The sequence below is a fragment of the Camponotus vicinus genome, unplaced genomic scaffold, assembly GCF_025532165.1.
Source record: "Camponotus vicinus isolate PSW18456_S1 unplaced genomic scaffold, iyCamVici1.0 SCAF_8, whole genome shotgun sequence".
Classification (NCBI taxonomy): Eukaryota; Metazoa; Arthropoda; class Insecta; order Hymenoptera; family Formicidae; genus Camponotus; species Camponotus vicinus.
The window spans coordinates 14,813,316-14,826,194 of record NW_028141980.1 but is presented as its reverse complement, the minus strand read 5'-3'; the positions used below and the strand labels follow the sequence as shown (position 1 = coordinate 14,826,194).

General features: G+C 43.0%; 1 protein-coding gene across 12 annotated transcripts in view; it reads right to left on the bottom strand.

Moving 5' to 3' along the window:
• Positions 1-12,879, bottom strand: part of Sv (paired box protein shaven) — a 152,132-nt gene that overhangs the window by 74,599 nt on the left and 64,654 nt on the right. The window contains exon 1 of one of the 12 annotated variants that reach the window (XM_083106240.1): positions 6,280-6,413. The exons of the other annotated variants lie outside the window; for them this stretch is intronic. Coding sequence (XP_082962366.1) covers positions 6,280-6,397 — 118 coding nt within the window. The 5' untranslated portion in view covers positions 6,398-6,413. Of the gene's footprint in view, positions 1-6,279; positions 6,414-12,879 lie in introns of those variants that run through there. 12 annotated transcript variants of the gene reach the window in all.

Below are 12,879 nucleotides of genomic sequence, written 5' to 3'. Positions count from 1 at the left end.
GTTATTGTTCTCCGTCTCTCTCAGCCGTTTATCCCATCGTAAGCATATTTCGCGATAAACTCTCCCGCTACATTATTTATTAGATAGCGCACGCAAATGTGTATATACATAAATACAGCTTGAAAAGACATTTTCTTCGTTCCATCGAGAACATAATCTTGTCAAATTACAGTTTCTCCTTAATAGAAAGGAACTTTATCTTTCATTATCAGAAAAAAATTGTCTTTTTGAGCGAATCTCATCGTTTGACAGCTTTGGCGCGGAAATAATTCGCTCTTATTCACTCTTATTCTCGACGAGATTTATTATCGGACAATTCTTGAAAGATAAACTTGTCTCTTCATTAACGGAAAACTGTCGAATGCAAGTATACTTTTCTCTTAATGAGGTAATATCGTACGTATATTTCACGTTCAACGAGACGTAATACTTGATAAGATTTATCTTCGTCGGCAAAATAGAATAGAGTATCGCGATAGAGCAGTCTAGTGCTATATAGTGATAACGACGCGTAATAGCGCAACGATCGTTGGCGGCTGTTAAGGAGCCGTGAACGCGCATAGCACGCGTGGAATCAACGAGCCATAGCGAAATACGCATGCATCCGACTATTGTTAGCCATCGCTAACATCGCTCTCCTCCTATTGTGCAAAGCCCGTTGTCACTCTTATATTTATATCCGTTATCTATAGCTGTTATTTAAGCGTAGACCAGATTTCGAAATCTCGCGCTACAATTTCTCGCGTTTCCCGATGTGCCATAAAGAGTTTTACTGCGAATCGATCAATGTTAGTTGTTTATCGCGGGATTAAACGCGACGATTCGCGTAGAATCGCGTAAATTCGCATCGCGCCACGCTCCGATTGCTCGGAATCAATCTCTCGTCTGCACTTTCTCTTAAATTAATTCTGGACATTTTGCAGGATTTCGTGAATGGGATTCGGGCCAAAAAAGGGGGGAGGGAGTTATTCTCGTGCCGTTTCACCTTCCTCGTATAATCCGAAGAGAACGAAGGAACGTCGTATCTTCCACCGAAATAATTTGCGACGCGGCGTGACAGCCTATCATCCTAAAACCGCAATCACGCTTATTGCACACCCGCGTGCCATAGTAAGGAGGATGGGTCGGCGTACTCAGCTGTGGCCACGCCAGCCATTATCCACGTCCGGTCAACTGTTTCTAAACCTCCCGAAGGTAACCTCCTGTCTAGTTGGTAGCGCGAATACTGCGGACGTTATTATTAAAGCGGTCTTTATTAAAAGATCTCTTCTTCGACGTCAGCTCTCGAGTATATTTTCATCAATCGGACGAAACTTTCGATTCGAGAATGAGAGAGTGCGAACGAATGAGGTAAAAATTATATCGCAATACGATATTAAAAACTATCGGCAATTTTATTCGCACCTAAAGATTTACTCCAATCCGGAAGAGCGATTCTATCGTGGACACAGTTCGACGAAACTAATTGTAAAATCGCGACTTTCACGACGTTTCTTCGAGAAGGCTTTGCGGTTTCGGTCGGCGACAAAATACGACGGATTGCCCGGGGGTTCCGCGACTTTCCAAAGTCGATTTTTGCCCATCTTTTATTACGTCTCCGATCCGAAAGTGATCTCCATACTATTCCCGATCAAAGCGAGCGAGGATAAATTTCGAGCGGTGGTTTCGTCGGAAAGCGAGCCTGGAAACTCGGTCGGTACCACCGTCGTCGGATTTTCGCTTTTGCCATGCTTTCTACTTCGCGGGATGATGCATTTTCGAACAATTTGCGACAATACGACGCGTTCTGGTTTGTTAACGATCGCAAACCGGGCGACAGAGAGGATGGAAAAGTGAGCGAGGAACGGCTTTATCCTTTCCGGAACGCTTTAATAACTTATTTACGGAACACAGAGATCGTCCACGGTATATACTTTCCGGAGAGCGTACTTGAAATTTGTTACAGTCGAGGTCCCCTAATTGCTCGTAACGAATGCACTTTGCGTCACGTTTGATACTTCTCATCGTTCAATTTTCCCTTAATATCTAGTCCACAACTTTTACCAAGAAAATTAAAGGCAAGAAATTAAAAAAAGCACGTGTGCAAATATTCAGCATAAATATAAATATCAATGCAATCTTATTTATATATAATAATAATGCTATAACTATCAAAATAATATCGCAAAAAAAAAATGAGCAGCTGAGCTCGTTGTGCGCATGTAATCATCATCCCAATTATTAATCCCCCTTAATCGCGCACAGAGGTGCAAGGATTAATAACGCGCGTTCCACGATAAACAGGAAGTACACCGACGCCGCAAAGACAACGCGCCTGTCGTTTCTTAAATAAATTACACGACCGCGATCTCGGCTAGTAGCTCTCGCCGGAGCTTAAGGCTAACTCACGTTTGCGCGATAAGACGCGAAGGTGGAACGCCAACGCGTTCGAGACTGAATGGTACTTTATGTATCGAATGCTTTTGAAAATGCAATAGAAATGCGATACTAATATACTGTCTCAGCGTACTGCTTAAATATTTGAATATTTAAAGTGTGTAGATGTATGCGTGTAATAATCGAGATGCCATCCTTCCTCGACATCCGCAACATCTTCGACACGCAATAATGACGCACGCACACGGACGCCTCGGAATTTGCACGGATTGCCTTGAAATTGATTTAAGGCTCTTACGCCGCTCTTCCGGTACAACGTCGAAATGTGACCAGATACGCCGAGTGGCCACGATTACACAGATATATGGGGAATTCTTTAACGCTTCTTGCGCGTGTACGCCGATGCGGCGCGTGTCGTGCGGCGCTTTTTGCGACAATGTAATACGCGCGTCGCATGCTTCCGCGTGTAAGCGCGGTCTTGGAAAAATTCCGCCGATCGGGTGGAACAGTAAATATTAAGTGCATCGACATTTTTTTTGTATTGCGACACGATCAGAAAAATTACGATTCTACTTATTTTTCTGTCTTACGTTTTGCAGATTTATTTTTATTCTAAATCTTGTTTAATCATGTTGTCTTTGGATAAATTAGCATTAAATAAATAATAATAATATTTTTGAAATAAATGCGTATTTGTTTTAGCTCCAATTATTATTTTGAGTCGAAAATAAATGTCTGACGTATAAGTCATTTGAAACTATACATGTATTGTCCTAATCAATTATTTTCCATTATTACATTTCAAGTAAATATATTTATATCATCATTATAATAAAAAAATAAATTTTCAAATAATGCTATATTTTCTTCAAATAAAACGCTATTTAAACGTCCATTTTCAAAGCTTTCCATTTGAAATATGCTCATCACTGATCGAAACTATTCTCGAAACGGAAACCACGAACGAATTGTGAATTAACCTTTAAGCTACTAGATCGCTTGGAAAAGCGTGAGCATGAGATAGTGGACCGAAATAAAAGGAGAGCGAGAAAATGTGAGAGAGAGAGAGAGAGAGAAAGAAAGAAAGAAAGAAAGAAAGAGAAGCCCCATGGCGGCATTACCCGGAGCGTCACGCGAGCTCGTGATTGGAGCGTGGCGCATTAGTAACCTGTTTGTTGCTCGATAAAACAGCCATCGTTTTAAGATTTACTAGATTTATAGACCGGTCATAGAGAGAGAGCGGCCCTGCATCGCGCTAAGCAGATCGGTCTGGCCGGGGCCGGTCTCTCCGCGCTCGCAGCATCACGTAGTTAGGTGTATACCCGGGATTACCACACACGATACACGGGATGTGAGCTGTGTTGTGCACGCAGGTACTCGAGCTCTATATTGATCCCGCGCGATCCGCGAGAGATCGATCCCCGTGGATCGCTGATTGCGAGCGGCCGGTTAATCGTACGTAATGTTAAAGGCCCGCCTTTAGGATTAAGTAATAACCGCCCTCGCTCTACTCCGATTTTCCGCAAACTCGTCTTTAAGCCGCGGAACCGCCTATTTAATGCTCGCTCTCGCGTCGTCGTGCATCGCTGGGGCAAGACTGGCTTTTCGAGTCCGCGGAAACGGGCGTTTAACGATGCTTCGCGCTAGTTTTAGGCATCCTTGCTCCTCGTAGAGACGATGCAACGGATCCTTCGGATGAACCTTCAATGCCGGGAGTCGAATTCCGTGCAAAATTATACGCATGTCGAGTAGATAGAGGAGCATTCTTGGCACTTTGGTGTCATCGCGCCACCGAGTGGAAGCTGCCAGATTAGATACTTGCCAGGGGCTTTTTCTACTACTCAACCGAAATGCCGATAAATCGCGGCGTGCTAACGTTAACTATGGGAATAACCATGGAAGTACACTATACACGAAGATTGCGAAAAAATCGCCATAGGACGCGTAGAAATTCCGCTCCCCGCGAGTCAAAGGACGGACCGACCGGGAGCTTCGTTTCAGACCGGGATGATGATCGACCAAGGGCGAGAGGGAGAGGCGGAGAAGCTTAAGAAGAGGCTCGAGTGGTATTCCGGATCAATTAACCGAACGGCGCGCGGAGGTTAACGCGGATATGAAAAGGGACGACGGCGTTACTAACATAAGCCGAGTGAACGAGGCCTCCGGTATGCGTGTAGAGCGCAGATGGTAGGCCTCGCTTAGGTAGCACACGCTCGTACAAGCAGCATGAAACGTTCGGGCAATTCTATCGAGAGTGGTTTATCGTGCGAACGCACGAAGGAGGAAATAGATTGTCATTCGCGGTGAACGCCAAGCGCGGAAGTGACTGCTGGCTCATTTTCCATCCGCGTTTCTTATCGAAACGATTAAGCGATCTAACGCGCCCTCCATTATCATCTTAATGGAAAAGAACGTTATTAAAACAATTTTGTTTTCAAGTAGTATGTAATTTTGTTTAAGATGACAATTTATAGTTACAAATATTATTGCGTTTCTTATCAAATTACATCTTAGTTTTAAATAATATTAGTTTTAATTATTGTTCCTAAAAATAATATATCTGTTGAAAACTACAAGATAAAATTAAAAATGAAATAAATGTAGGATCTATAAATATATGTATATATATAATATAATATTATATAAAAAAATACTCCACTATTATATTATACCGTTATATTTAAATTATGTAATTCGGCGAAAAGAATCATAGGAAAAAAATTCTGATTTTTAACTCTCGATATAAGTTGACTTAGAATGCGCAAATTACATACTTCTGAATAAATTAAGTGGAATAAATTCATATTAGCACTAATAACATTGCTTAATTGCCTAGAAATAGCGCTTAATTACTTAGAAATAGACCTATTTTTCTTTTTAATTAATATCGGTCTTTCGTATCTTTTTTTTCCGAAGAAATTAGAATTTAATTTTTTCGTATTACACTTTTTTTAACAAGAAACATGTATAGAACGATAAGAAACAGGCGAGACATCTTTGGAATGTGGTTTACTAAACGTAGTCCACTTCACATATACAGTGAACGGTTTCAGCGCGGCACGTCAAACGTCCATAACACCAGCGGGGAGCCGTTTATCATGTGAACACAAACGAGATTGTCACCTGCACACGCGTGAGCACGCGCCCCCGTGTTCCCCGCGTTCCATTCGTACACCAGGTGTCCGCCTTCGTCCGATAGAATCTCGATCTTTATTCTCCGCCTTGTCTCGGAGAGCAAAGAAACAGTCGTTTCGAAATGTACGGCGATCGTATATATGCCTCTGAACGGTAAAATTCTGAGCGAAATCGAGTCGTGATTAAAGCACGCGTTTACGAAATGCCAATCTTATTGTCAGAATCAAGGCAAGTGACTTTTGCATAATTTTGTTCAATTCTACGAGAAAGCTTTTTTTCTCCTTCCAATTATGTAGGAAATATAAATATATTCCTTGAAAAAAAATTTTGATAATTCTGAATGTAGATGCACGCGTGCACCCGGTATATATGTAACACGGGGATAACGCATTCGCTAAGCAGACACATTCTCACTTACAAGTGACACGCTACTTGCCACTCACGTCCACCTATCACCTGTCGGATAAGACACTGCCGCTATTGTTCGCGACACGCGGATCTATTCACCGCGAAATATCATAATCCGCACCTGTTTTAGTGAAACTAAAACCGGGCCATGCATAACCGTTGCGAAATTAAGGTAAAGGTAATCGCGAGCGACTTTGCATAAGAAGATGACTCAATATCAGGAATCGATTGCGCCCTTTTTACGGTCTATATATTACGTCATATCTTCGATCATATAGTTTGTCAAAACAAAAAGGAAAAAATAGCCATTCTTTATGGGTTTTTTAATACGTTCTTAGATATTGAAAATTGCTTTCTTACTTTTTCGGATTTTGAAAAGAACCTTTTCTTTCTCATCAAATTGTGTTATCGAGGCAGCGCGATATTGTAACTGGATCGAGATTAAGAGGCGAGAATAAATTTGCAGGACCCTTCGCATGCGCAATATCGGCACTAATCGAAGACCGTGCAACGTAATACTCGTTCAGAAACAGCCGCGAGAGCTCTCGTAGCATTCTATTCTGAAATATATACATATATATACACATACATGTACACGACGTCCCGCGAGCGCGGAAGCCGGGGATTACAAGCGGTCGTCTTTATCAGGCCAACTTATCATAGACTTTTGTGAGTAGAGGCGGTTATGCAAATAGAGCCGCCTGTCTCTCTTTCTCTTTTCTTCTCTACTCCTTCTCTACTCTCTCATTGTTTTTATAGCGAGAGCGTTCATGGCGTGGTCGGGGTCTTACCATAAAGCCCTTCTGGCGAACGCCCCGTTGCCAACCGGTGTCGTTTTAACGTATAGCCGCGGCTCGAGCTGGCTTTAATGTTCGATCTCAGAGATCTCGCGTGTCCGCGATGAAAATCTCCGAATAAATCATCGTACGCGATGCCCACAAATTTTATCGTATGCCTAACATAACGAGTCAATCATCGTTCTCAATCCTCGCATGTCCATGATTTATCGAACATTCTATAAATTAGCTACTACTATCTAAAGCGTTTCTTTTTTTCAAAATGTTTCTTTAAATAAAAATATAACTCTCTTAAATCTGTACCGATATATTTTATAAATTGGAATGCGACGACGATTTTTTTACTGACAAAAATTGACGTAAATCGTATACATATGACTGCCGGAACGTATCGATTCAAAGGATAGTTTAGCTAAACTATCTCCGTGAAGCCAATCAACACAATTTGCAAGCGGGAAACATCTTAAGACGAGTGCCAGTGCAGCTCGGGGCCACGGAACTCGGCGATTCCGCTCCCGGGCTCTCTAGCGGTTGAGATCATCCGCATTATCCGCTGGCGCGCGCGGCGAGATTATGATAATTCGCGAGATGTCGGAGCCCGCGGGAAGGAGCGGAGTTTTGCGTCGTGCCGAACGACCGATATATCAACAGGCAGGATAAACCCCGGCGGCCAGACTCGGCGTTCCCGATCAGAAGTTTGATGCACCGACGACATTCACGTCTGTCAAGATCCGGCGGGCAATCCTCGTTGCCGATTAAACGAAACGTCGCCTTAATGATTCCGAGACCGAAAGTATAATACCTGAAATCGGTAACAAAAGTAATATTCTGCATATCAGATGCAATAAGAATCTTTTGAATTTTTTTCAAAGAGTCGCGGCAATTTTTCGCGCTCGTTTCGCGGACGGATCGACTAGGTCGGAGCAGATGACGGGGTCGTTTCCCGCAGCAGCAAGTAGCGACATTTATATGCACGTTACATCCTCAATTATAGTTATTGGCTTGACTGTTAATGGCCTATAAAAATTTTATACCATACTGCGCCGGGCGCGCAGTCTCGACGGTCTCGCGAGATCGTCTCTCGATTCCGTTACATCGAAGCCGAGGAGCCGCGTGCAAACATTTTGTCCGCCGTGCTCAAACCATTAATTCAGCAAAAAGCCAATGGTTAACTAACCGAGAATCGCGTTGCGCGCGACTTCGCGGCGGAATTTTTTCCGATTCCGTAACGTGCGTTTTATGCTTCTCCGTCTACATTTTCAGCGGGAAAACATAAACATCGTAAACTAATATTACAAGCAGGTATTATAAACGGGAGATCCATGTGCAAGCAGCGTTAATATCGTCAAAAAACGAATACGAGTTTATCGATGAATCGGAATTCCACTCGAATGTTCAGCCACATGTGGTTGATCATAAACGAAAAAATTATGAATAGAAAAAAAGACATGCAATTGTTTTTTTTACTATCAATGACACAAGTAATACTTTTGTTTTGAATCGCGAATTTCTTTCTCTTCCTTCTATATCGAAAGAAATAAAAAAGAAAGTGAGAGAGAGAACAAAAAGAGAAAGAGAGAGAAGAACATCGAAAAGAGAGAAATCGAGATACAATCTCTAATTGTTAGCAATCAAACTAGTCGCTGAACCAACTCGCGTGTATTGTGAACATGCGAATATTTTTAAGCGAACAGTATCACCAGAATGTGTTCCACTTTTGCAAAATGTCAAAAAAATCCCTTAATATTAATTATTCGAAAATTATGTACGTTGGTGCCCGCGATAATTTTGTTGCAGAGAAAACTGATTCAAAATTGATAAAAAAATCTATGATTTAAATATTCTGTTCGTTAAGGAATTTCCTGCTTATAAATCGAAAGGTGGAATATCAATACCGAAAGGCCCAGCCAACAGTTTCGTAACCGCTTGCTTCACGAGAGTGCGAAATATATCAGCGAATACGCGAATTAAATTGCGAGCACGCACGCGACTGTCACATGGTGCAAATCCGTAGCCGCGATCAGCTGATTTTCGATCCTGATAGCGACCCGCGGAATTCTTTCGAAATCGTCTAATGCATGTTTTGTTTTTTAAAGCTTCGATTTTTCAGTAAAAAATTTATCAAATATTTTAATAAAAAAATAATTGACAATTCTGTAATCTCTCTTTATAACTTGAATGTGTTGAAATCGGAGATTGAAATAATTTCGATACAATTAAATGTTTCATGTATGAAAACCGAGATAAACGCGATTATTTATTTCATTTGCAAAATGAATAATTACACGAAGATTTCCCGCTCGGGAAATATCCTGTTTGGATCAGCAATGCAGTCAGATCAGGTGCAAAGTATCATAATTGCATTTCACCGGAAATTACGAAGAGCGACCCAGTTTGCTCGCTGGTGTCCCGGAAGGTACTGCGATTCCGCAGGCGGAAAAACGAGAAACACGTGAATATATGTATGCATACACTCGTAGAAATTGCGTGGGCAATGCGTGTATGCATACATATATAATATTGCTCTTTATCGCGTCGCCCCGCGGTGGACGAACAGCTTTTAGAAGTGCTCGGCGTCGATCGCGATTCCGACTCCCGGCTAAGGAAAAGCGCGTGGTGCTTAATGTCACACTTTCTCCTGCTCGCGTTGCGTTGCAGAAACTCGGCCGAGTCCTTTTCGATCGTCCTCGCCGCGACCTCGTCCCGTAGGCGGGTATCGCCACCTGCGACCCAACGCAAATCTTATTATTACCACCTACCTACCTATCATTTTCTACGCTCGCTTTATTCTTCTTCATTTTTTCATTCATAAGCGCATAGATTTATATATTTTCTCCCTTTGAAAAATAATAACGAAAACTAAAAATGACACTTTCAAGGTGCACATGAACGCAAAAATTCTTGAGCGGTCCATTTTATCCATGAATCGGGCCGGGAGAAAAACTTGTACGGACGGCGGCGCTTCGACCAGCCGCGGAACGGTGGTTTCGCATCTCTCTGACAATACTCGTTTCATATTCGCTGAACTATGTAATGCAGGGAACGGAGAGATTAATAATTTGCAGTTTCCCACCCCGGCATTATCGGGGCACGAGGCAGGCGGATCGTGTACTAGCACGGAAAGAGGCAGGAAGAGAGTGAGAAGGAGAGAGAGAGAGAAAACGCGGTGTGTTCAGCAGCCGCGGCTGCTGCAGGGTCGACCGGTCACGATGGCTCGGGTAATGATAGCCTGCCCTCGCCTCATAATCAGTCCCCCATCTTAATTTATGTTTGCCCCTGCCCATCCGTCCATCCGTCCGTCCGTCCGTCCGTTCTGTACGACTCTGCTTCTCTTCGATGTAGGTAGGTACCTGCTGCTCTCTCGTCGGCGTTGGCTCTTTACTCCCGCTAATTTACCGTAATTCGACTGTGAGACAAGCCACGTAACTTTTGATTCCGTCGCTGATTTGTTGCGAGCACGTCGAGCCGACCTCGAGTCTGACCCCGCCTCGCCGCTTGTTCCCGCTTCCGGTGATGCAGCGGATACCATCGTCCGCGATTTTACCTTCGTCGTTTATACGGTACACGCTGGTTAACGATATTTCGATGACGTTCAACGTCGACGTCTGGTTAAATGTACAATTCCAATTCCATTTGGAATCTTTGATATCTCGACACTCGCGGTAAACTGTCGACGTTCCCGCACTTGTCCGTTCTCGCTGACCAGGCGCGACAATCTGAGAGCGGACACGATCCGCCGGCGGAGGAAACGCGAACGGTTGGATGGTTCAAAAACCAGTTCGCAATCAGTTGAAGCGGAAAACCATGCGTGCCGCACGTGCGCACCCGCGTACTCTATAAACAGAGACGCGACATTCGCTTCAGTCGTGCTATTGGCAGCCGGTCGCGATCGGCCGATGCACTCGAACCGGCGAACCGTACGTACAAGCGTATCTCTCCATTGGAGTATAATTGCGCGAGATATCGGGCTCTCTCTCTCTCTCTCTCTCTCTCTCTCTCTCTCTCGTGCGCGCGCGCGCGACTCGCGGAGGTCTAGGTCTAGGAGTCCATTGCCGGCACTCGGGGCTGATATAGTCCAGTGCTCGCGAGGGTGCAACGTGTGGCCTCGTTACGTTAATGGCGTCATGCTCTGGCGCCCCACAGACTACTCCGCTGACTAGCTGGCTCTCAACCGACTGGCGATGCAAGCTACGAAACGACTCGGAGAAGCCCGCCTGCCTCCCGGGAAACCGCCATAAAGATGCTGTACCAAATGCTGTCCATGCGACCGAAATCCTGTATCTCGATATCGAACTAATTTAAAGAGATAATTGCGTATCATAAAAATAGAGCAGACCACAACGTACATTAATTATTGATGATTGATGAAAGTGCAGACTCATGAATTTCCTTGTTTTGAAAAGATGCCTGTCAATATATTGATATGATTATGCAACATTAATTACAGATGTCGATGTTTATAAAAATCACTGGAAGGATCGTATTACTGTTTGCATTTCTTCATATCGAGTTCATCTTTAAGGACTCGAGAGTACACGTTGAGTGCTGCGATTAGTAATCAAGCTTGGAGAGACGAACCTGTTCGACTTCCGTCATCGGACGTTAATCGACATTGGGCGTTTCTTCAGCTTATTAATAAGTCCCGGAGAGATTCGCAGAAGAAAGACTATACGTGTAGTATGTGTGAACGATACAGTTGGTGCGCGCTTGTATAATTTGCAATAATCGAGATGAGAGCGAATAATTGCGTGGTTGCAGCGGAGAAACACCTTCGTTTTTGATCGCGCGTCATCGATAATTGCGACTAGAACTTTTCATAATATTCATAAGCGACTTATCCAGTTTTCAGATTTGTAACGGGACAACGATCGCTCTAATCATTCGTTTTGTTTAGAAGAGGAAAGATACTAAAATCGACCTAGATTTCTCCTAAATCGGGATATCTATTTTTCTCAGCAATTAAATATTTATACTTTATTAATCTTTTAATTTATACTCATCAAAAGTCCATAATTTATGCATTCCTTGCTCGTTAATTTTTCTGCTCTTTTTGACTTTCTCTAGAAAAATTACATAATTTTAATAATAAAAAATTTTTTCATATTATTTTATATGTTTGTAAGTATTTAAAACGATTTGATTTTAATTTTTATCTTTTTTATCGTGATTTCCATGTTTCTCTGATTTTCGATAAGTATGTCGATCTTAGAGATCAACTTTTCAAACTGTAAATTTCATCTGTTTTTAAGAAGAGTTGAAAAGTATTTGGAACCGTGAAACATTTTAATAAAAAATAATATTAAATTTCTTTTTGTGAATATAAATTGTCTTGTTTTCAACTCTAAGAATTAGAACTCAAAATTATACATCTTACTTCTATTAGACTTTGTCTCGAATACAACGTTTTCTCATTTCAAAATAGTCATAGCATTAAATGACTTACAGTTAAATGCGCATAGGTTGCCACCGAGAAAGTCGAGACGAAGAAGAAGAAGAAGAAGCAATGTGTCGAGCAAGGAAGCTAACATCTACAAGCTAAATCCCATGCAGACTATTTCTAGAGTCCGTAGAAACCATTAGCATTCACGACCACCCCGATAATTATTAATCTGCCGGCCGCGAGCGAATGTATCTCCAGGAACACGGGACGCTGACTTCTCGTCTCGGCGCGAAGGGTCCTCGTAGCGATCGTTTTATCCCCTCGCGCCCGATAATGATCGAGGCGCCGCGTGACTTTTTGCTCGCTCGTTAAAAACGGGCACGCAACACGCGATCCGTAAAAGGCCCGCGAACACGACTACCGAACAGCTTGTTACGCATGATCGGACTTCCACCCGCGCCCCGCGACGGACGTCAATGGTTTACGCACGTGCGTTTGCGTACCCGCGTCAGAAAACGTCCTTTCTCAGCCGTCCGTTTCTCCATCCTTCTCAGAGACGTGTGCACCTCCGTGGGTGGCAGGTGTCAGAGCGATCTAAGATTTCTTGTTTTCGCACGTTATTACGTCCCGCGAGGAGATTGCGCGCGGTCAATCCTACGTAGAATTGATACTCTCATAAAGCTCTATGTGTGGAAAGTATGCAGTGTGGATTTTTACGCGTCAGAATATGCAGAGACTGGATCGTGACTATACATCAAAGCGTATGTTGGATCGTTTTATAAG